Genomic DNA, 25,976 nt, shown 5'->3' on the forward strand with positions numbered 1-25,976 from the left:
TAAATCGAAGAAAGCAAATAACCTAAGCTAACATTCTATTCGCAAATCTAACTAAATGGTTCTCGTTGTGTACAACATGTGCGAGAAGTGTTAATACTTTCTTCTCGCATAATCGACTCCTGAATTCGAATTTGGTTGCGACTACCATTTTCTTTTTCTTTAAGAGTTTTATCGATATTTTCCTTTTTTTTAGAATAAATAAAATTCGATGACTACTATATTATTATCTTGAGCATGCAAGCACTCATGATAATTTTTCATACCGCGACACATTCTTTCGTCTGCCTATGAATGGTATAGCACATATCAGTGTTTAAATAGAGGACATACATTTGCTTTCCCAAAGAATTGTAAAATGGTTTTTCAACTTTCAACGTTTCGGTTGAGTTGTCAAACAGAATGTAATGGATTATTCTTTAAAAAATGAAAAGTTGTTTTTAAACTAAACATGTTTTTCAATTATGAGTAAGTGAGTTAAAATGTTGTATTGATGAAAAATGATGTTTAGTACAAAATAATTCCGAATTTCAAACAATTTAAACTATCTTTTAAAAGTATAATTAAGGTTTTATTTATTTATTTTGTAGATCTTGTTTTTATAGATAAATATTATATTAGATTATTAATTGTAATATAGAAATTTAATATTAATTTGCGAAATAGTATTAAGTTAACTAATGTGCACAAATGTAAGTGAATTAAGTTTACAAAAATTGAAGTGAACAGATTTTATATTCACCCCATCAAACATTTTCTTGTGACTCCGACATCCGACTTGATCGTCTTCGGCCAAAAACAGCTTGAAATCCGTTCAGCCTTTTCTTTCACCTTATTCCATCCCCTCCTGGCGAGGATGCGATTCCATCTCGATTTCTGGCCGCGATAGCCATCGCCGCAAAAAGCCCCGCACCACCTTGAATCACACCGCGATTCAAGGAAAAAACACCTGGAGCAATGACTACTCACAAACTTTCTCAATGTATTCAAGGTGACACAGATTTCATTCTTAAATGTTAATCCACTGAATCGTTGTTAATGTGTTGTTTTTTTGATAAAGTATTTCTCTAATTTCTGCTTACAGGTCCAATCTCCAACTCATTCTGCATATCAACGATTTCGGAGCTGTTGAGTAAACAGCACTGGTCAGAGATCAAATCTCATCTAAGACAATTACTACTTACTTACTTCCAAACCAATTATTTTAATTAAAATTGTAAAACATTTATTTTTGATGTTGTGATCACGTGGAAACAGTAAAAAGCTAGAAAGTTATAGGTCAAAGGTTCATTAGGCATGTGTTAAAATCAGACCCGTGAAACCTATTTGATTCTTGTAACAATAAAACAAAACTTAATGTTTGACCGGCTGGGCCCACTTACTCTGTTAGGTTTTTTTAATATACTCCTCTTTTTTACCTTCTTCATCTTCCTTTCACAATATACTCCACTTTTTAAATACACATTTAAGCTATTATTTGCCGGTGTAAAAAGAAAATACAAACTAGAAGCTTGAAATCACCAACACCTGCTCATGCTCCCAACTAGTAGCCCACTACTCTCACATCGAATGTTTTGATTTCTTCCTATTTTAACAAACAAAAGGTTTTCATTTTCTTTCTCTACTAAGATCTTGTTCCAACAAACAAGGAGCTTCCATTTTGTTCATTTTTCCAATTTCTTAACCCTCCTCCTCCTCCTTAGATCCCTCTCTCTCTCTCTCTCTCTCTCTCTCTCTCTCTCTCTCTCTCTCTCTCTCTCTCTCTCTCTCTCTCTCTCTCTCTCTCTCTCTCTCTCTCTCTCTCTCTCTCTCTCTCTCTCATTTAAAATCAGTTAGACATGTTTAATGAAAATGGGTAAGAGTGTGATGTTTTATGTTGCAGGAGTATTGGTGTAAATGAGTCAACAAGGTGAAGTGTGGAACAACAGAAAAAGGAAAAAGGAAAAAAGAATGTTGGTGTTTTAATTTCTAACTACTGTGATTTTCTTGATTAATCAGGTTAGTTCTTTTTTAAATGAGTTAGTCATTTGTTCAAATTTGTAAAATGTTCATGTTTCTTATACAAATCATTATAGTTTAAATATGATTTAATTGATGTGTATATTTGGACATTGTTTTTCAAATGCATACCCTAAATTGGTACTAAATCATCAGTTTCTTTTTAATCGTATTTTTTTATTTTTTATATATATTAAAAAAATTAATTATTATTATTAATTTTTAAATATAATTATTATTTTATCTATAATATTCTTAATTATTTATTATATATATATATATATATATATATATATATATATATATATATATATATATATATATATATATATATATATTTTAAAAATTATTTATGAAAAATTAAAATAAAACAATTAATACTATCTTAAATTTTATAATTGATCATTAAAAAAAATATTTTTTTAAAAAAAAATAACATTTATAAAAGAACTTTATTATGTAATTTTAAAACATTTTTTATAGTATTAAGTTAACTAATGTGCACAAATGTAAGTGAATTAAGTTTACAAAAATTGAAGTGAACAGATTTTATATTCACTCCATCAAACATTTTCTTGTGACTCCGACATCCAACTTGATCGTCTTCGGCCAGAAACAGCTTGAAATCCGTTCAGCCTTTTCTTTCACCTTATTTCATCCCCTCCCGGCGAGGATGCGATTCCATCTCGATTTCTGGCCGCGATAGCCAACGCCGCAAAAAGCCCCACACCACCTTGAATCACGCTGCGATTCAAGGAAAAAACACCAGGAGCAATGACTACTCACAAACTTTCTCAATGTATTCAAGGTGACACAGATTTCATTCTTAAATGTTAATCCACTGAATCGTTGTTAATGTGTTGTTTTTTTGATAAAGTATTTTTCAAATTTCTACTTACAGGTCCAATCTCCAACTCATTCTGCATATCAACGATTTCGGAGCTGTTGAGTAAACAGCACTGGTCAGAGATCAAATCTCATCTAAGACAATTACTACTTACTTACTTCCAAACCAATAATTTTAATTGAAATTGTAAAACATTTATTTTTGATGTTTTGATCACGTGGAAACAGTAAAAAGCTATAAAGTTATAGGTCAAAGGTTCATTAGGCATGTGTTAAAATCAGACCCGTGAAACCTATTTGATTCTTGTAACAATAAAACAAAACTTAATGTTTGACCGGCTGGGCCCACTTACTCTGTTAGGTTTTTTTAATATACTTCTCTTTTTTACCTTCTTCATCTTCCTTTCACAATATACTCCACTTTTTAAATACACATTTAAGCTATTATTTGCCGGTGTAAAAAGAAAACACAAACTAGAAGCTTGAAATCACCAACACCTGCTCATGCTCCCAACTGGTAGCCCACTACTCTCACTTCGAATGTTTTGATTTCTTCCTATTTTAACAAACAAAAGGTTTTCATTTTCTTTCTCTACTCAGATCTTGTTCCAACAAACAAGGAGCTTCCATTTTGTTCATTTTTCCAATTTCTTAACCCTCCTCCTCCTCCTTAGATCCCTCTCTCTCTCTCTCTCATTTAAAATCAGTTAGACATGTTTAATGAAAATGGGTAAGAGTGTGATGTTTTATGTTGCAGGAGTATTGGTGTAAATGAGTCAACAAGGTGAAGTGTGGAACAACAGAAAAAGGAAAAAGGAAAAAAGAATGTTGGTGTTTTAATTTCTAACTACTGTGATTTTCTTGATTAATCAGGTTAGTTCTTTTTTAAATGAGTTAGTCATTTGTTCAAATTTGTAAAATGTTCATGTTTCTTATACAAATCATTATAGTTTAAATATGATTTAATTGATGTGTATATTTGGACATTGTTTTTCAAATGCATACCCTAAATTGGTACTAAATCATCAGTTTCTTTTTAATCGTATTTTTTTATTTTTTATATATATTAAAAAAATTAATTATTATTATTAATTTTTAAATAATAATTATTATTTTATCTATAATATTCTTAATTATTTATTATATATATATATATATTTTTCAAAAATTATTTATGAAAAATTAAAATAAAATAATTAATACTATCTTAAATTTTATAATTGATCATTAAAAAAAATATTTTTTTTTAAAAAAATAACATTTATAAAAGAACTTTATTACGTAATTTTAAAACATTTTTTATAGTATTAAGTTAACTAATGTGCACAAATGTAAGTGAATTAAGTTTACAAAAATTGAAGTGAATAGATTTTATATTCACTCCATCAAACATTTTCTTGTGACTCCGACATCCAACTTGATCGTCTTCGGCCAGAAACAGCTTGAAATCCGTTCAGCCTTTTCTTTCACCTTATTCCATCCCCTCCCGGCGAGGATGCGATTCCATCTCGATTTCTGGCCGCGATAGCCAACGCCGCAAAAAGCCCCACACCACCTTGAATCACGCTGCGATTCAAGGAAAAAACACCAGGAGCAATGACTACTCACAAACTTTCTCAATGTATTCAAGGTGGCACAGATTTCATTCTTAAATGTTAATCCACTGAATCGTTGTTAATGTGTTGTTTTTTTGATAAAGTATTTCTCTAATTTCTGCTTACAGGTCCAATCTCCAACTCATTCTGCATATCAACGGCATGTGTTAAAATCAGACCCGTGAAACCTATTTGATTCTTGTAACAATAAAACAAAACTTAATGTTTGACCGGCTGGGCCCACTTACTCTGTTAGGTTTTTTTAATATACTCCTCTTTTTTACCTTCTTCATCTTCCTTTCACAATATACTCCACTTTTTAAATACACATTTAAGCTATTATTTGCCGGTGTAAAAAGAAAACACAAACTAGAAGCTTGAAATCACCAACACCTGCTCATGCTCCCAACTGGTAGCCCACTACTCTCACTTCGAATGTTTTGATTTCTTCCTATTTTAACAAACAAAAGATTTCATTTTCTTTCTCTACTCAGATCTTGTTCCAACAAACAAGGAGCTTCCATTTTGTTCATTTTTCCAATTTCTTAACCCTCCTCCTCCTCCTTAGATCCCTCTCTCTCTCTCTCTCATTTAAAATCAGTTAGACATGTTTAATGAAAATGGGTAAGAGTGTGATGTTTTATGTTGCAGGAGTATTGGTGTAAATGAGTCAACAAGGTGAAGTGTGGAACAACAGAAAAAGGAAAAAGGAAAAAAGAATGTTGGTGTTTTAATTTCTAACTACTGTGATTTTCTTGATTAATCAGGTTAGTTCTTTTTTAAATGAGTTAGTCATTTGTTCAAATTTGCAAAATGTTCATGTTTCTTATACAAATCATTATAGTTTAAATATGATTTAATTGATGTGTATATTTGGACATTGTTTTTCAAATGCATACCCTAAATTGGTACTAAATCATCAGTTTCTTTTTAATCGTATTTTTTTATTTTTTATATATATTAAAAAAATTAATTATTATTATTAATTTTTAAATAATAATTATTATTTTATCTATAATATTCTTAATTATTTATTATATATATATATATTTTTTTATTTTTTAAAATTATTTATGAAAAATTAAAATAAAACAATTAATACTATCTTAAATTTTATAATTGATCATTAAAAAAAATATTTTAAAAAAAAAAATAACATTTATAAAAGAACTTTATTACGTAATTTTAAAACATTTTTTTAGAGTATTAAGTTAACTAATGTGCACAAATGTAAGTGAATTAAGTTTACAAAAATTGAAGTCAACAGATTTTATATTCACTCCATCAAACATTTTCTTGTGACTCGGACATCCAACTTGATCGTCTTCGGCCAGAAACAGCTTGAAATCCGTTCAGCCTTTTCTTTCACCTTATTCCATCCCCTCCCGGTGAGGATGCGATTCCATCTCGATTTCTGGCCGCGATAGCCACCGCCACAAAAAGCCCCGCACCACCTTGAATCACGCCGCAATTCAAGGAAAAAACACCAGGAGCAATGACTACTCACAAACTTTCTCAATGTACTCAAGGTGACACAGATTTCATTCTTAAATGTTAATCCACTAAATCGTTGTTAATGTGTTGTTTTTTTGATAAAGTATTTTTCTAATTTCTGCTTACACGTCCAATCTCCAACTCATTCTGCATATCAACGATTTCGGAGCCGTTGAATAAACAGCACTGGTCAGAGCTCAAATCTCATCTAAGAGTAACCAAACCTGCAACATTTCTAGATCAATTACTTAATTCCGGTATTGATTCAGACCTTGTTTTTAGGTTCTTTAATTGGTGTCAGAAAGAGTTCAGATTTTCATATGATCTTGAACCAACTGCCAAACTTTTACATTCTCTAGCGAATTCGAAAAGGTACTCTAAAGTTAGGTCTTTTCTAGATAGCTTTGTTAAAAATAGGAAACATACAGTTTCTTCTATTTTTCACTCCCTTTTGTTAGGCGGAGGTCGATCCAGTGCTACTGTTCTGATAATCGATATGTTGGTGTTAGCGTATGTTAGAAATTTAGAGATGCATTCTGCTTATGAAGGGTTTAAGCGAGCTCAAGATTATGGATTTAAATTATCGCTGACTTCGTGTAATCCGTTGTTGAGTGCTTTGGTGAAGGAGAATAGAATTGGTGATGTGGAGTATGTGTATAAGGAGATGATAAAGAGAAGAATTCGACCAAACTTGAACACATTTAATGTTTTCGTTAATGGTCTTTGTAGAGGTGGTAAGTTGAACAAGGAGGAGGATGTTTTTGAAGATATGAAGGCGTGGGGAGTTTTGCCGAATGTGGTTACTTATAATACTCTCGTTGATGGTTATTACAAGAGGGGATGTGCTGGAAAAATGTACAAAGCTGAAGCTATTATGAAGGAAATGGTTGCTGAGAAAATTTGTCCGAATGAAGTTACTTTTAATACTCTTATTGATGGGTTTTGTAAGGATGAGAATGTATTGGCTGCAGAGAAGGCTTTTGAAGAGATGCAAAAGCAGGGATTGAAACCTAATACAGTTACTTATAACTCGCTGATAAACGGTTTATGTAATAACGGTAAGCTAGAAGAGGCGGTTGATTTGTGGGATAAGATGGTTGGTTTGGGTTTGAAGCCAAATATTGTAACTTATAATGCTCTTATAAATAGGTTTTGTACGAAGAAGATGATGAAGGAAGCAAAAAAGGTTTTTGATGATATAACCGAGCAAGAGTTGGTTCCCAATGCTATAACATTCAATACTATGATTGATGCATACTGTAAGGAAGGGATGATGGAGGAAGGGTTTGCACTGCGTAGTTCAATGCTAGACGAAGAGATTTTGCCGAATGTTTCAACTTATAACTGCTTAATTGGAGGCCTGTGCAGAAAACGGGATTTACGGGCTGCAGAGGATCTTCTAATTGAAATGGAGAACAATGGTTTAAAAGGCGACATTGTGACATACAACATCTTGATAGATGGATCGTGCAAAATTGACAAACCAAGAAATGCAGAAAAGTTACTTAATGAAATGTTCAACCTTGGTTTGAAACCTTATCATGTGACATATAATACTTTGATGGATGGTTATTGTATGGAGGGGAATCTTAAGGCAGCGTTGAACGTGAGGGCGAGAATGGAGAAAGAACGAAAGCAGCCGAATGTTGTTACTTATAATGTTTTGATTAAAGGGTATTGTAAAATTGACAAGCTAGAGGCTGCAAATAATATTCTTAATGAGATGTTGGAAAAGGGTTTGAATCCAAACCGTAATACATATGATATAGTAAGATTGGAAATGTTGGAGAATGGCTTTATTCCTGATATAGATAGGCACTTGTATAATATCTCTAGCATGTCTTAGGAAGAACTTGAGATGAAAGACTAGATTTTCGTTATTAGTGTATTATTTATCTACTGTTTAGAGTAGAGCTTCATCAAAGATTCAAAATATAAATATCAACTTGTCAATATCTTTTTTTTTTTGCTGAGAAAAGTAGGAATAATGCATACACTCTATCTTTATTCATGTGTTATAGACATTTTCATCATCTCTTACTCGATCTTTAAACAGGAAAAGACAAAAAGCTCCATACACTTCATGCATGTTTCGATTGATATTTCCAAACTTAAAATTGATTAAACTTTTAATGAATAAGTAATTTGGTCCATGAATAAGTAACCACCGTTTAATTAAGTCTCTAAATTCATGTGTTGTTGCAAACCAACATTTTTTCTCAAAATCATGAGCATTTTTTAAGTAATCTTTGAGGTACCAACATTTTGTTATATTTTTCTTCATTCATTGCAAAGGTAACATATAATAAATGTTAAATGGATGCCTCCTACTAATTTTTTCAAGAAATCCAACTCCACTAGTCCAGTTTGGGAATGATAAGTAGTTTAGGTTTCTCTGTTGTGGTTTATATGATCATCTCTCAGAAAACTCAAAATCTTCATTTGTCTTCTTTTTTATTTGAAGTGTTATTTCTTATGAATCAAACAAATCATTGTATAGATCACCTTGTAAAAATCGATCACAATGTCGAGTTTGATTTAATAGAATTTTTAACTCTTCACCATTCTTTAATTTTATTGTTGTCTGATTATAGAGGAGTCTCTTTCTTACATGTTGTTTCTTAACTATCGTTTTTAAACTGTGTAAGAAATGCATGGACGTGAGATTAGATACTATCGTTCTGTCTGTCTTGTATTTTTTTTATCTTTAAATACCTGTAGCTCTCACGTATAGGAAATGTTATAAATGAAGTCCCAGACAAATGTAATGGTTAAAAAACCTGCTATTTTATTATTGCCTGGTAAAAAACAATATCGTTGTATTTGCATATATACGAACAATAAATTTATATTTAAGCTGAATTAAAATCTGTAGCTCTCACAAAAAGAAGCCATGAATCACCCGCCGCCAGTAGATGCTTTGCTCCACAGCAGTACTCATGAATATACTAAACTATACTAGTAGCTAAAAGAAAGATCTGATTAAAAATCTTCTGCACAACCTGCAAGATAAAAAAAAATTAACTTTGTGGAGAACATACACAAGAAGTATAAAGCAGTTGAACTATCCAATGGAAGTAAGAGCACAAGACTTAAGAATTACTTTAGCTGAACCAAGGTGAAGATTGTCAAAGACCGTCTCAAGGATTGAAGATACTTGAACCACTGATATTGACAGCAATTAGTAGTGTCATGCCGATAATCACAGCAAGCCAAAATAAGGCTGACTCTGCATTTCAAAGTTTTTATTTTCGTCGTGAATACGAGAAGCTTTATGAATCTTAAAAACATTCACATAATACATATCCATGTTAGACAAGGTTATATTAGAGATTATAAAAGTATGGTACCTCCAGAACCTTCAGATTTATCAGAACCAGAAGGAGTTGATTCTGCATTGGCAACAGGAGATTTTGATACTTTAGATGTTGTATTTGAGCCATTTTCCGAACCTTTGGTAAACCCAGCTTCAGATGTTAATATCCCTTGAAATTCTTCGCTAACAATTATTGCAGCCAAAACATCCATAAATGATTCTTTATCTGTTTGGTACATAGAATCTCTTACACCCTTTTGATCAGTGACATTTGCTTCTTCTGTATCAGACAACTCGTCATCTGAAGCATCTATATCAATCAAATCCTCCCCGGTCTTGTCATCTTCCTCGTCTTCCACATAGGCTTTATATGTTAGCCTAAGCAATATCTCCCCAGATGAGCCATGTCCTCTAAAACCCCAACCCCATTGTAAGACCACAATTCTGTCTGTTGGTACTGTGTCTTGAAGAGATCCCAAATCAACCTGAAAACATTTTCAAATAAGAAAACATGCACATGCGGGAAAATACAAAATTAACTATAAAATCCCTTATTCACTTTTTATTCAAGTGCCAACGTTGAAACTCAATATGACAAAGCCTACCGTTGAAGGAGGACAGTTGACAAATGACAAAAAAGATGCTAAGCAGCAAGTTCAAAAAAGAAAAAAAAACTAATCGTATTATCTATGAACAGTAGATTGTGAATGAAGTACATAACTATTAAGTAGAGAAAATGAGGAATAAAACATCACCCAAATACTTTAGGCATTGCACATAATACATACCTCTCCTGTACCTATACTCAAATCTGCAAATCCCAATGCGTCCTTTACTTGGATATTTAACTTCTGCTTTTTAGGGTTGGAAACAAGCATATGGAAATCCCGTAGTGCTAGCGCATATTAATACGAAGAAAAATATAGAAATAGCAAAAACAAAGATGAATCAAGAAATCCAAAAACAACACCTGATTCCAAATTGGCATTCCAGGGGGGCCAATGACAGTAGTTTGACTGTTCTTTTTGCTGCGTATGGTTTGATCTCCAAGGCTAAGAATAACATAAGGATCTGTCTTGGCTGAAAAAACAGAATAAAAATTGAGTATGGTAGACAGTACAACATAACTCACATTATTCCGTAACTAAATTTTTGTGGATACTGAATAGGGGATAAAACAAAAACCATGTTCACATAACATAAATTACAAAATAGACTTCAAAAAGAAAATCTATTAAATAGCAAAGAAAGTCCCAATGGAGTATAAATAATCCAAAAAAAACAGGCAAAAATCTACTTAAAAGAAAATACAAGACTATAGAATTTACCAAAAAGATAAGGAAGCTTTCTAGCATCCACAAGAGTGACGGATAGTTCACCAACAGAATCCATGTTTCCTTCTTGCATTTCTCCATCTTTAACACCATCAGCGACGGGACCCACGGTGACAGGACCAACAGCTTTTCCCTTCTGGAAGTCCAAAACAATTTTGTTTGGCCGTACAAATAGTCTAGGTAAATCTACTGTAAGAAGTTTCGTCAAAAACCTACAACAGAAAGGCCAGATTAATTACATTACAACTAATGACATGAAAAAAAAAACCAATTTCCACAGCCAATCTAGAGATAATAGATCCATAAGTATGAAGAGAACAGGAAATCTGCGGACTAAAGAGAAACAAAGGAAAACTCAACTTCTAAATTTTAAAAAATTGAATAGCCGTCGACTATTAATCAAATAAATATTTGATCTGGAGTAAAAAAAAGTTTCCAAAGTGCAGTTACTTTCTATAACTAGTAAAATTAGCATCAAATGCATGTTCTAATAATATTTTATAGACAGTAGTACCACTTTAAAAATGCATTCACACAAGTGTACACTCTGCTTCACAAGCATCAATTGCAATGAGCTTATAAGTTATAACAGCTTAAAAAACAAATGGAACTTACATTGAGAGAACTGGAATTGCTGATCACGCCCAACAATGCACAAAAGAAGGAAAAAAAACAAAAAATGTCAGCAACAATATGTTAGATATTCTTCAAAAATATGTCTTTGAAATGCAAGGAAATGACATGTTACCTATGAAATATCAAAACAAACAAAAAAACTGTATATTATCAAATTAAAATACCAGACAGGAAATACACCATATCAAAATATTAAAAAAACACAAGTCTTAACCCAATAGATTAGGCTTTTGGGAGAGTAGTTTCTTCATATTATTGTATAAAAGCTTCTACGACCAAGTGATCCCAAATATAATCATTGCCACCGTAACTCTAAAAATAAAACTAAATAAATGTAAATGCAACATAGTTGTGCCTGTGTAATGTCCATAACATTACAAGTATCCTACGTGTGGAGACACTTCGGTTCAACACTAATCAAGAGCCCTTACCTAACAAGTAACAACCTAAGTATTTGGGAGAGCTGATTTGTGATACAATGTTGGCAGCGAAAAGGGAGGATACATGGTTTAATTTGTTAAGTTGGCCATTAAGACTCCAATTTCACAAGTAAAGAAGGGGTATCAAACTAGTCTTTATAACCTTTTACAACAACCATAGCAACCAACACATAACTCTCATCAGCACCAGGAATCATGTGCAAGTCCATTGTCAAAAGATGCTTAGGGAAATGGCACAAAATTAACTCATTCATACAGTTATACTATTCTTTCTTTGTCAAACAGCTTTAAGAAGTAAGATAATATTCACTTGTTTTTGTGGTTAGCTATCACAATGGACCATGGTGTAGTGTAGATTATCAATTTTTGTCGAGCAGACACAGATGACATTCACAGCACATCTTGTTTTTGTAACTATTTTCTACAAAAGCTATGTTTCTAATTGATTTGCCTACAAAGTCACTCAGATCCAAGTAAATATAGATAATATAATTTCTAAGATTCACAAAAAAATCGCATACCCATTAAATTGAACAAACGGAATGGAGGCAACTCAAATTTGATCTTTGGAAGTGAAACAAAAGCCCACGAAGCAGCACCGACCCAAGGTTCTGTTGGTATTAGTCTCAATTTTACCCAAAGTTCACCGTCAATGTCAAAATCTCGAACACCAACAGGTACAACAATTGGAATAAACCAAATATAAGAGAAACACTTTACAGCGTGCGGGCACCTCCAGTATACCTAAGGCCTATCTGGTACCTAGATTAAACTAAGGGAAATAAATTGCTTATATTAACCATATGATAATAAAGAATAAATAACACAATAGCCTTGGATCTCAGGAATATAAATCCAAAAATAGTATTACTAAAAAATACTCCAGAATCCAAAACTAACCCTTTCTACAAAAAGATATGATAAAAAACATTACCAGAACAACAATTCTAGTTCAAATGAAGCATACCAAGCTAAAAGATCAATTTTTTGAATATCTGATAGCGAACAGAACATTTAACTTAAACAAAGAAGAAAAACATAACTTATAGCAATTGAATAAAGCACAAGAGAAGAAAAACATACTGTAAATCATTGACACGCCGAGAAGTCCTGCGCTCAACATTCCTAACAGATAAAGGTTCATCCCCTAATGAAAATTGCTTAATCTCAACTCTTTCAACATAATCAGGCTTCTCTAAATCATCAATAACAGGTTGAAGCAACCCAATAACCCAATTTTCAAGTCCACCTCTATAAACCTTCCACAACTTCCCCAAAACCATGTTCACCCATTCAACCGACTCTTTCCTCTGCAAATCCTTTTCCAAAAACAAAGAAAAACTAGTAGGAACTTGAGGCCACACACCACGAAAACTATCTTCACTACTACTAACTTTGTTTCTCCTTTTCCTAAAAGCCCACAATTTATCAAAAACAACACCAACAAAGAAAAAAAAACACAAACAAACCAGCAATGTTTCCGTTTATAGGAGGCGACGGAATCGGGTGAATCACACCCAACTGAGTTCTAAGCTTATCCACAATCGGATCCTCTTGAAAAGTAGTGAAGTTTGAACCCAATTGAACTTGTGAATCTTGCAACTTACCTTCTTCAAGTTCATCATTTGAAACCCTATTATCAAGTACGAAACTTTTAGCACCCCGTGTAGTGGAATTGGCGTTCCAATTAGTAGAACCTTGTTTGCGAATCGAAGAGGAGTGAATAATCCATTTTTTTTCTTCGGAATTTGTGATACGAGTAATAATTTGAAATGAAGCGTTTCTTCATGGTTTTGGAAAGGGGAAAATTAGAAGGAAAAGCATTGTTGTTGCAGGGACAAAGAGAGAAGTGAAAAGTGGGAGAAGCTTGTTGAAGAATCATGGATGGATTGATGAGAAGTGAAAGAACATAGGGTCGTGACAATGAATATGAATAATCTTACAAACCAACATTGAAATTGGGATTGTGGAGTATTGAACTGAATTGTGTGATTACGAGAAACGTAACGTAATCAGTGGGAAGAAGAAGAGGCATGGTGTGAAAAATGAGAGAAATTGAATTGAATTGAAGAAAGATTGGACACGTTTTAGTGGGAATTTCATCCTAGAATTTTGGCCTTACAATTTTGACTACGTGGATTATCATTATGACAAGGGTCTCACAAGAGCTACAACTCCACTTTATGCTTTTTCAATTTTAGTATTTGTGCAAAATAAATACTACCACTAAAAAAAGAAAACACTATTTTTACTATGATTAAGATTTTAATTATGTACCGACCAAAATATTTAATGGAAATGCTAACTAGTCTTAATGAAACACTCTTTAAAATAATTTAAAATAAGGGTATTGTAAATTTGTGCTCTTAAGACACAAGTTAAGGATACTACAATTAAAAAATTTGTGTGAAATAAAACAATGTTTTAAGTTTCAAAAAATTAAATGCATGCATTCCAAGAAAATATTTTTACAAATAAGTCATTAACTTGTGTCATTGTGGCATAAGTTAGCATTAACCTTAAAATAATATAATTGTTTTAAATATACATACTCAATATATTAAAAATTAAAATTGTCAATTTCAATTTCTTTTATATAGTATTTTTTTATTTGGAATCTTTAAAGAGTGTCTATAAGATACTCATTAGTAAGATCCAATTTTTAATAAGTGAATTAATTATATATCATGTTATGGTTGGATGTGAGACATTTTTAAATCCATCGAGGGAGTTTCTATGTCTGGATGATAATACGAGGAGGTGGAAGATTAAAATGGATGTGGCACGCTTGTTAGTAAAAATAAAGGTAGTCTTAGAAGAAACAGATGTTGTTATCAACGATTTAAGCTTCACAACGAGACTTGTAGAGGATGCCCAAAGTCCACTTAAGATTCAAATTCCATGCTTAGTCAAATTAGAATTCTCATCGGAAAAATAAATTTTTGGCAAGAGGATGAAGTTGATGTTTTGGAAAAGGAAGGAGAAGTAACTGTAGCATGTGCCCTAGTAGGAAATAGTGAAAAAGTGGAAATGTGGAGGATATTGTGGCATAGCAGAGTTTGATCTTTTCCTATAAAGGTGTAAGTTTGCCAATGTCAGACAAAAGTAAAAAGGCGTTGGATGCGATAGTAGTAAACAAGTCACATTAGGTTGGGAAAAATGGGGATTTGTTTCTCAACAATAATATTCAATTAGTCTAAAAAGTTAATGTGTTGATTAATTCTGGATAAATAAACATGAGTCAGAAGTCACATGTAAGTCCAATGTAATTGGGCCTGGAGAATGGTTCTGGACCGAATTTGCATAGCCCAAATCAATTGGATTCGTTGAACAGGTTGGGGCCTGAAGTCAGTGAATGGTGGGCCTTATTCCTCTTCAAGGTTTGAGGTCCAACCTAAGAGGAAATGAAAGCTTATCTCAGTAATAGGTGATTTGAATTGGATATCACAAGTTACTTAAGTGTTCATCTCATCTGAGAATTCACATGGGATTCAAAGAGAAACTTTTCCTCTTTTTGAACAATCTTATTTTTCCTCATTGATTTCGCCCTTATCCAAATCGAAAGCGAAGTATGAGTCCTTCAATCATTCAAAGGACAATTTTCTAGGGGTTCAACATTATGTTATAAGTCAACTTCAGATTTTGATGTTCAACAAGGAAATTCGAGATTCTAGAACAAGGAGGAAGATGGTGTCACGTACATTTTTTGGAAAAAAGCATTTGAACTGGGTATTAAAGGAGGTGAGTCAGGCGACAATGAAATAATGGTCATAGATGAAATTCGGTGTCTTGAAGCAAGGGATCAAGATGCGAATACTCACAAGGACAAAAACAATTTGGGTTTACCATAAATGTGTTATCCTTTAACATTGGCAGGGGGAATTAATCCAAGAAGCATGTTATTCAGAATCTTCTCAACTCTGGAAAAGTAGATGTATGTATGCCAAGAAACAAAGATGTAAATTATGGTGAATTCTCTGGCTCATTCTTTTTGAAGGCATATCAATGTCATGTGAAGTGCCAAAAATGCAGTTGGAAGGTCGGGAGGCATGTTACTTTTGTGGAATGCCTTTTTGTTTGATGTTTTTCTCAATTTTGAGGGGAAGAATTTATTGGAATTTAAGTTGTTTGGAGATGGGTGATTATTTATTTTGTGAATATTTATTCATCTTGTGCGATTTAAAGCAAAAGACGCTTATGGGCAGAGCTTATCAAGTTAAAATCATTCTTCCCTTTAAGTGATTGGTGTGTAAGAGGGGATTTTAATGCAATTAAAAGAATTACCGAGAGAAAATTCCCTAGATCTCAATTTAATCAAGCCGAAATGCACGAATTCTTATAATGTATTAAATACATGAATTTGGTGGATTTACAAGCTTTGGGGAATAAATAAGGGCTCAATAGGCAATCAATTGATAAGTGTGGCATCTCAAATTGATAAATGAGGGGTTGATTTGGATCTTTTCCTGATTATGAGGGGTTGATTGATAAATGAGGGCTCAATGGACAATCAATTGATAAGCGTAGCATCTTAGATGATTGTCCTACATCGATTAAATCTAGCATGTTAAATTGGGGCCAAAAGATGTTTAAATTTTCTACGACGTAGATTGAGCATCCTGGTTTCCTTTCTTTGATAGAAGATTTTTTCCAATCTTCTAACATTCAAGGGCGAAAAATGTTTTATTTTAAATAGAAAATTAAGGCTCATAAGAACCAACTGAAGGTGTGGAACACGAAAGTGTTCGGTGTTCAGAATTTATAGCTCCACCTTGCTTTTAAATAGCTCAACGATCTAGACATGATGGTAGTAGTCGATGGTGATGTGGCATTAGCAGAAATTAATCGTAAAAGGATCGAGGCTTAAGTTTTGGTTTGAGACAGATTACATGTTTGAGAATATATGATCAAGCAAAAGTCTAAATGTCATTGGTTGAAGGAAGGAGATCAAAATTCTAAATTCTTCCTCCTGCATGAAATAAAGGTATTTTTGTAACAATATTGTGGGTTTCAAATCAGGGGAGGTGATAGTTGATGGTGTTAAGGGTGTAAAGAAAATGGTTTTTGATAATATCAAAGATCGTTTCCAAAAGCCTTTTCCTAATAGTCCTTTGCTTGAGAGGGGGCCCTTTAATCAACTTTCTCATGAAGATAAGGTTGGTTTGGAAGCTTAATTTTCTATGCATGATGTAAGGGAAGTTATTTTGAATGATACAAGTGGGAAAAACCCGGACCTATATGGTTTTCAATGGAATTCCTCAAAGCTAGTTGGGAAATTACTAAACATGATATCTTTTATTGTATCAGTGAATTTTTTATGCAGACACATCTTCATAAGGAATTATCATCAACTTGTATTTCTCTTATCCCCAAATGTCAGAACCCCTAAAGCTTAAATGACTACCGTTTAATTTGTCTAATTGATAGCATTTATAGGATTATTTAGAAATTAATTGGGAGATTAAAGGGTGTGATGGACAAGATTGTTTCGGCTACTAAATATTCTTTTGTTCCTAACACAGGATTGCATGATGGTGTCTTAGTGCTAAATGAAGTGATTGATTACAAAAGGAGGAACATGAAAGGCTTATTTATTTTTAAGGTAGATTTTGAAAAGGCCTTTGATTCCATTTCTTAGGATTACTTATTTTACATTTTGACAAGGATGAAATTTAGAAGAAAAAGGTTAAAATGGACTAAGGTCTATGTTTGTTCTTCTTCCTTCTCGATTTTGAATAATGGTAGCCCTACGATTGATTTTCAAGCTAGAAGAGGTCTTCGTCAATGGGATCCTCTCTCCCTTTTTCTCTTTATCTTGGCAGCAAAAGGGATTTCAGGTTTATTATAGAATGCGTGTTAAAGTCATTGCTAAAGGTCATATACTTTAAGATATTCTTAAAAACATTGTTTTGATCACAACGGTTGATATTTGTCATCATTGTTCATACTCAGATTCATAAATATTGAATACTTTAGAAGTATAATATTGATTTGTATAGCTTTATTAATAATCGTCGAAACTCCCAGATGAAAAGCTTACCTATAAAACACTAAGATTTCACCTTTGGTACCCATGTCATCATGTTCCCAAGTGCATTAGTTACCGAAGATATAAAGTTGTTACCTTTAAACCTTTTCAATGTATCAAAATAAAAAGCTTATAAATGACCTATTCTTTTAAAGTGCGTGCATTTATAGACTAGACGCTTCTTTCATTTTCGATCTATTTCTTTTTTTGTCTTATTTTTCTTTTAAAATCTTTAAATATTTTATTTATGGAGGATTTTTGATTGGATAAAATTAGGTCAAACTTCTTTTCCCCTTGTGTAAATTTTCTTAGGATTTCACGTAGATCAGAAATAAAGGCAATAAAAGGAAAGAAGTAAAAACGAAACTACAACAGCGCAAAGATCGATAGAAAGAAATTTACCTTAAATTGATTTATGCACTCCTCCTTCGAAGGCCCACTATCCTCATCTTCTGAATCCGAAGATGTATCAGTGACATTAGCATCTTTCTGTTTATCTTTACTATTATCATTTTGCATGCTCTTAGCTGTAGAGTCGGTTGCTTTTGAACCATTTGATTCAGATCCTGGTTGTACGGATGGTGTAGGAATGGAAGAGGATGTAACAGGTGCTCCTGATTCCTGCAACTTCTTCTTGATCAAATCCAGTGCCGATGGTGAGCTCTGTACACTAGAGGGTTTAGGAGCTGCAGCATCACGACCACCAGTAGTAATAGCGGGAGCATTCAGAAGATCAACAATCTCCAACTCATTCTGCATATCAACAATTTCGGAGCTGTTGAGTAAACAGCACTTGTCAGAGCTCAAATCTCATCTAAGAGTAACCAAACCTGCAACATTTCTAGATCAATTACTTAATTCCGGTATCGATTCAGACCTTGTTTTTAGATTCTTTAATTGGTCTCAGAAAGAGTTCAGATTTTCATATGATCTTGAACCAACTGTCAAACTTTTACATTCTCTAGCGAATTCGAAAAGGTACTCTAAAGTTAGGTCTTTTATGGATAGCTTTGTTAAAAACAGGAAACATACAGTTTCTTCTGTTTTTCACTCCCTTTTGTTAGGCGGAGGTCGATCCAGTGCTACTGTTCTGATAATCGATATGTTGGTGTTAGCGTATGTTAGAAATTTAGAGATGCATTCTGCTTATGAAGGGTTTAAGCGAGCTCAAGATTATGGATTTAAATTATCGCTGACTTCGTGTAATCCGTTGTTGAGTGCTTTGGTGAAGGAGAATAGAATTGGTGATGTGGAGTATGTGTATAAGGAGATGATAAAGAGAAGAATTCGACCAAACTTGAACACGTTTAATGTTTTCGTTAATGGTCTTTGTAGAGGTGGTAAGTTGAACAAGGCGGAGGATGTTTTTGAAGATATGAAGGCGTGGGGAGTTTCGCCGAATGTGGTTACTTATAATACTCTCGTTGATGGTTATTGCAAGAGGGGCGGTGCTGGAAAAATGTACAAAGCTGAAGCTATTATGAAGGAAATGGTTGCTGAGAAAATTTGTCCGAATGAAGTTACTTTTAATACTCTTATTGATGGATTTTGTAAGGATGAGAATGTATTGGCTGCAGAGAAGGCTTTTGAAGAGATGCAAAAGCAGGGATTGAAACCTAATACAGTTACTTATAACTCGCTCATAAACGGTTTATGTAATAACGGTAAGCTAGAAGAGGCGGTTGATTTGTGGGATAAGATGGTTGGTTTGGGTTTGAAGCCAAATATTGTAACTTATAATGCTCTTATAAATGGGTTTTGTAAGAAGAAGATGATGAAGGAAGCAAAAAAGGTTTTTGATGATATAACCGAGCAAGAGTTGGTTCCCAATGCTATAACATTCAATACTATGATTGATGCATACTGTAAGGAAGGGATGATGGAGGAAGGGTTTGCACTACGAAGTTCAATGCTAGACGAAGAGATTTTGCCGAATGTTTCAACTTATAACTGCTTAATTGGAGGCCTGTGCAGAAAACGGGATTTACGGACTGCAAAGGAGCTTCTAATTGAAATGGAGAACAATGGTTTAAAAGGCGACGTTGTGACATACAACATCTTGATAGATGGATCGTGCAAAATCGGCAAACCAAGAAATGCAGAAAAGTTACTTAATGAAATGTTCAACCTTGGTTTGAAACCTAATCATGTGACATATAATACTTTGATGGATGGTTATTGTATGGAGGGGAATCTTAAGGCAGCGTTGAACGTGAGGGCGCGTATGGAGAAAGAACGAAAGCAGCCGAATGTTGTTACTTATAATGTTTTGATTAAAGGGTATTGTAAAATTGACAAACTAGAGGCAGCAAATAATCTTCTTAATGAGATGTTGGAAAAGGGTTTGAATCCAAACCGTAATACATATGATATAATAAGATTGGAAATGTTGGAGAAAGGCTTTATTCCTGATATAGAAGGACACTTGTATAATATCTCTAGTATGTCTTAGGAAGAACTTGAGATGAAAGATTAGATTTTCGATATTAGTGTATTATTTATCTACTGTTTAGAGTAGAGCTTCAGCAAAGATTCAAAATATAAATATCAACTTGTAAATATCTTGTTTTTTTTGCCGAGAAAAGTAGGAATAATGCATACACTCTATCTTTATTCATGAGTTATAAACATTTCATCATCTCTTACTCGATCTTTAAACAGGAAACGACAAAAAGCTCCATACACTTCATGCATGTTTGGATTGATATTTCCAAACTTAAATCGAATTAGGACATAAACTTCCATGTTATATGAGAGAGAGAAGACAAAACAATTTTGTGAATGGGCAGTTCTTTCTCAATATACAATCAGAGAAAATGAGAGCGACACGAAGAAACCGTGTCTTTCAACTACATCAATATACAATCAGCAGCATTAATTACAATTTTCTTTTCTTTTTTTATAAGAGAATGTGATATTCTTACATTTACAGCATATACTCAATATTTAAATGTCAAGTGTCAACAATTTGAAACAAATTTTCTTTGTTAAAACGATGATTATATTGAGACGAAGGAAGTACAGTATAAATGATATTCATATCATCCTAAAGCGACAAGAGATACTACAACAGCATTTAGAACTTCTTCAATGTATAATATGTTACTGTTCTAATGTTAGGCTTCAAGGTTATGACTTGTGAAACCTAATCTATGAATTCTGAGAAAAACAAAAACACAAGAATTACAAACAAAATTATCTTCTCTCGTGCGATCTTCCTGATTCCAATGTATGTTTGGAAGAATCTAGAGACTTTCTACCTCTGGCATCTGTATATTTATCTTCCTTTGAATCATGAGATGACTTTTGCCGCCGCAGCATATCCTCTGCATACCGGCGCCACAAGGCTTCTCTATCTTTTCTTTGAACCTTGTTATATCTTGGATCGGGTTTTAAAAGACGTTTAGCGGTAGACCATGAGTTAAGCACTGTTTTCCCGTCATCAGTTTCCAGAGATGCGGCTTCAGAAGTCAACACTTCAGCTAGAAGAGCTCTAAAATCGTGAACACAACGCTGGCCAATCACAAGAGTCACAAATGTAAGTAGCACATTTTTAAACCAAAAGTACACTTCTACTCAAACAGAGCCTCACTCCCATTCAAGTGGCACTCTGTCTCATATATAGTTAAGTACAGGGAACAATAGAGAGAACGTCACAAATATCAATTGCATCAAATATTATCACTTACTTCCTGAAGCATCTTTATATGATCCCAGAAGAGTTTTTCCATGTCAGTTGAATCAAGAACAGAATTGGTTGCACGTCCTTGCGGATCTTTTTCTAACTTGGGCTTTGATTCTGTCCATGACGCCTAAGAACATACACAAAATATATGAAATTTATTATAAACAGCAAATTTCCTAGTATAATTTAGCCTTCAAAAGTCTGAGAAACTCATTTGCATTCATCTATTTTTCTTGATGTTCAACCAAACCCTCCTAATAATTAACTGAATGCAGTTTAGTCCAATTCAAGATGGTAGTAAACAACATTAAAATGGAATCATGTGTTTCATGCGTATAAATCTGGGAAAATATCAATAATTAAGAAACCAAAATGACTTGCTTAAAACTCTAGCATCTAAAAGATATTCCAATCCTTTCAGATTTTAAAAAGGAAATTAATCTTCAAAATAACAACAGTAGCAAGAAGAAGTAAAGCTTTATACCATAGGGTCTTTGATTCTCTCTACGAGTAAAGCTTGAAAAGACGTAACTGCCTCCTTCCTTCTAATCTTTATCCGTACTTTTTCCATTTCATGTTCTTCTCTTTCCTTCCTTTTACGCAACTCCCGCTCCCTTTACCACAACTTCTCCTGCAAATCAGTTGAGTTTTAATTTGTTCAAAACCAATGTTATAATAAGTTACTAAAAATGAGCTACTAGGAGAACATTTGTATACAAGTAAAATTGATACACCGACTTAAACAACTCAATCCAACATAAAACAGAAAAGGCATCAATAGAGTCTGTCATAGAAGTCACGCTAGCAAACTAAGCTTCAATTTATCCAAAAATCCTATATTTGAAGTAGTTTAACAGTATTTACCCACGTTTACTTAAAAAAAGCAGTATTTACCCACTACGAACTAACCGGAGCATCATGTCAAGGCATCAATTAAAAAAAGTGGACCGACAGTTATTCTTTCTTCACAATTTACCAACGTTCTAATGATTTCAAAAGCATTCATTACATATTATGTATTAACCACCTAGTACCTGCTCGTCCCTTTTAGCTCTGGTCTCTCGTTCTGCTGCATGTTCAGCAGCTTTCAACTCGGATATATACTCATTGAACAAAAATTCCCTATCCTCGTGTTTCATAGATTTATATCTCAAATCATCTCTTAAACTCTCTTTAACCTGCATCAACCAAACAGTAAATTAAACACCCCAAAGAAAAGTAGAAATTAACATGAACCAAAATTACCTAAACATACATATATGTAAGTGGATGTAAATGGAGATCTTAAGGAAAAGCATATGATTTTTCAACTACCGATATGATTCTAAGTAACAAAGAAAACATTTCTATCTTGCTAGCCTCCAATAAACTGTCACTTCTGAAGTAAGACTTAATTTCTCGTCACACCTGGCCTTTTAGACATCATTAAAATCAATGGCCAAAATCTATCACAAATAAGTTCAACAATAACTCATAGGAAAACGAAATTAGAAAGTACACAAAATCACTTGTTCATGATTTATAGAAAATATTAGCTTAACATCATACTACTCAAAGGAACTTTATCCAAAAATTAATTCTCCCTCCATCCCAAAATATTTATCATACTTACACATTCACACACATTATAAAAAATGTGATAAATGAAAGAGAGAATAACAATTTTACCAAACTATCCTTGTTGTTTATTGGTGTATTCAAATTATCATTAATGCAAGGTGAGAGAAATAGTAAATTAGGAGTATTAATTAGAGGCTACAATTGGAAGATCGAGATTAAAATTGCATTGGAAATTAAAACCGACACTTATTTTGGGACACATTTTTTTTTACAAATGCGACAATTATTTTGGGACAGAGGAAGTATAATTTCTCCTAAAAGTATAACAGTTTATATGTAGCTGAGCTTCAAAATATTGTAAAGATATTGATTACTACTAAAAGGAATTTCTTAGAATGTGTGGGTTGAGTCTAACTCATCCCTACAAATCCCTACAAAACCGACTTGTAAGGTGAAGATTGCCCCCGCTTATAAACACAACACATGTCATATCTTTAAGCAATGTAGGACTAAATTCACTCCTTCAGACCAACACAATGAAGGTGTTGGAGACTGCAATGAAGGCAAGCCAAATGTCGCAATTTAAGGCAACTAGGGGCGGACCCCAATGAAGGCAGAAATCTCAACACATCCCCTCACACTTGGGCCTCAATGAGCCTAGAGCGTGGACGATGCAGGAAGCCCAACAAAGATCTAGGATAGGCTCTGATACCATCTTAGAATGTGAGGGTTAAACCTAACTCATCCCTACAAAACCGGCTTATAAGGTAAGGATTGCTCCCACTTATAAACACAACAGAGGTCATATCTCTAAGCAATGCGGGACAAAATCCACCACTTCAAATCTAACACAATGAAGGTGTTGGAGACTGCAATGAAGGCAAGTCAAATGCCGCAATTTAAGGCGACTAGGGGTGGAATGCAATGAGGGCGGAAATTCCAACAGAATTCTACCATTTTCTTTTGTAGGACCGAGAAAAGTTTTCACTCTGAACATAACTAAACACTGTAAGCAACAGTTATCTTTCTTATTTGGAATTTATCTATTTTCCTCTTCTTCAATTGTTTACAGATCATTACAATTCTATGCGCATATAATAAAATTAAAATAATAATAATAATAAAAAGAAAAATAAACAGAAGTCATTCAGTCACCAAAACAAGAGAGCTTTCAACAGAACTCCACCAATACTAATTAAGCCTATGAACTGGTTCAACTTATTCATAATGTTCCCATACCTTAGACCAGCGGGAGTTAAAAGTGATATCTCCTTGTTCTTTAAGCATTGATTTAAAACTGGCAGAAGCAGCATCACGCCTTGCTTGAGCTTTTTCTTCAGCAGCTTTCTTTAAAGGAAGCACTCTGAAACACAACCATGAACCCCATCAACTAGGATTCTGCAAATATCACATTGACATAAGAAACCATTTACCATGCCAAATCCAAAGAGTTTAGAGGGCATAAGGACACACCCACAGTGAATCCGAGAGTCTGTCATTAGCCTACTACCTGCTGACTCATGTTGCTTTCAAGCATTATCATTAGAAATCATTTCACTGTCTAGGAAAAAGTTCAATATCAATGCAAATGAGGATGCAAACCAAAACAATATAGATATATACAGACAAAAGTAAGGACTTAGCTGAGTTGGATGTACCAAATTTTGAGAAACAAAAATCAAAAAGGATGGCTTGAAAGGTGGCATTCTTTTTGGATGAACTGTTGCATACAACAAACAAGCTGACACTGGTGAAATAAGAAAACACCCGCATGCAGCAAGCATGATTTGATTTGTTTGCCTCTATGCCTTTTGTAATAAGGAAATGAATTACACTAGCAGATGTTCCGTCTCTTGATGTCCTTGGAAGAAAATGTGGAATATAAAGGAGTAACCTTTTGTAATAAGGAATTGAGTTACGCCAACAGATGTTCCATCTCTTGATGTCCTTGGAAGAGAATGTGGAATATAAAGGAGTAACGAAGGAAATATTATGCTTTCATTCCTAAGGTAACTACTAGATGCCCTAGAGCCTAGAAAATGGTCATTCTCAAATAAAAACAAATATCACTGTTTCAACTACAAAGCAAGTATTACTGTTCAATCCCACTTTCTCAACAAAAATATCTCCCAGGATTAATTGAAGCTGAACCGTGCATGATCTGCCTCAATGATTTGTTCATTTAACACTATTAATCTGAGACCTTAATAAAGCAATATGGCAAGATTAAAACTTGAATGCAGTGGCGTAGACCACATGAGTATCACAGCAAATTAATAGGGGGGGAAATCCAAAGAAAACATATAATACAGATCTAGACATTAACATGTATACTGTACATGTACTCCTATTTTGACAAAATATTGAATTTTCAACTGAAAAGATGACAGAATCTTGGTTTTCAATAGTTTATGTTATTATTCTCACATAAAGCAATATCAGAACACTGACAACAATCATCTCGCTATGAGGTTGTTAATCATCCTTGTCCATCTTAGGACTTGTGGCTCCCAGCCATTATGTTTCATTTTTAAGCCAAAAGATCTACATTTGCCAACACTGCTGTTACAAATCTGCAATGTCATAAGAAAATGGCTGAACTAGACATAAACCTCTCTCTCGGGTTGAATACTATAAAGGAAACTGGTGCTACAAACCTCCTACCGTGATGGGGCCAGTGAAGGGTCACCCATTATAGGTTAATTGTACGCAGGCCTTGCATTTGCAAGAGGCTAATTACATGAACAGAGCTTCTGAACATCTACCAGCACATGGTTGAGTGCCAAGGCACCTCATCTCCAAGGTTGAACACAACTTCAATAAAATTTGTTTGCCACTCAAGGATGTATTATAACCATGATTAAATAAATAAAAAATAAAAAAATAAAAAATAAAAACAGCCTACCAAGATAGTCAAATACCAGTTCTTTCTAATTTTTATATCCAACATACATGAGTAATTTGTCCATAAAACTCAAGGACTTGAGCATGAAAAACAAATACTAGATTCTCACAATAAGAATGATAAGTATATGTTTGGCCGGTGC

The 25,976-nt window shown here is 33.5% G+C and overlaps 1 protein-coding gene and 1 pseudogene across 1 annotated transcript; one reads left to right on the top strand and one right to left on the bottom strand.

Moving 5' to 3' along the window:
• Positions 1–13,441, bottom strand: part of LOC127080923 (uncharacterized) — a 100,644-nt pseudogene extending 87,203 nt beyond the window's left edge.
• Positions 13,442–18,015: 4,574 nt separating this feature from the next.
• LOC127085009 (pentatricopeptide repeat-containing protein At1g09820) lies at positions 18,016–20,297 on the top strand. Its single transcript, XM_051025565.1, has one exon. It carries the CDS (start codon positions 18,100–18,102, stop codon positions 20,134–20,136), a length of 2,037 nt encoding a protein of 678 aa, XP_050881522.1. The 5' UTR covers positions 18,016–18,099; the 3' UTR covers positions 20,137–20,297.
• The last annotated feature ends 5,679 nt before the right edge of the window (positions 20,298–25,976 follow it).

Source organism: Lathyrus oleraceus, chromosome 5 (assembly GCF_024323335.1).
Source record: "Lathyrus oleraceus cultivar Zhongwan6 chromosome 5, CAAS_Psat_ZW6_1.0, whole genome shotgun sequence".
NCBI classification, from domain to species: domain Eukaryota; kingdom Viridiplantae; phylum Streptophyta; class Magnoliopsida; order Fabales; family Fabaceae; genus Lathyrus; species Lathyrus oleraceus.

Coding starts and splice junctions, on each gene's coding strand:
- LOC127085009 (XM_051025565.1), top strand. CDS start 18,100: ATGCACTCCTCCTTCGAAGGCCCACTATCCTCATCTTCTGAATCCGAA.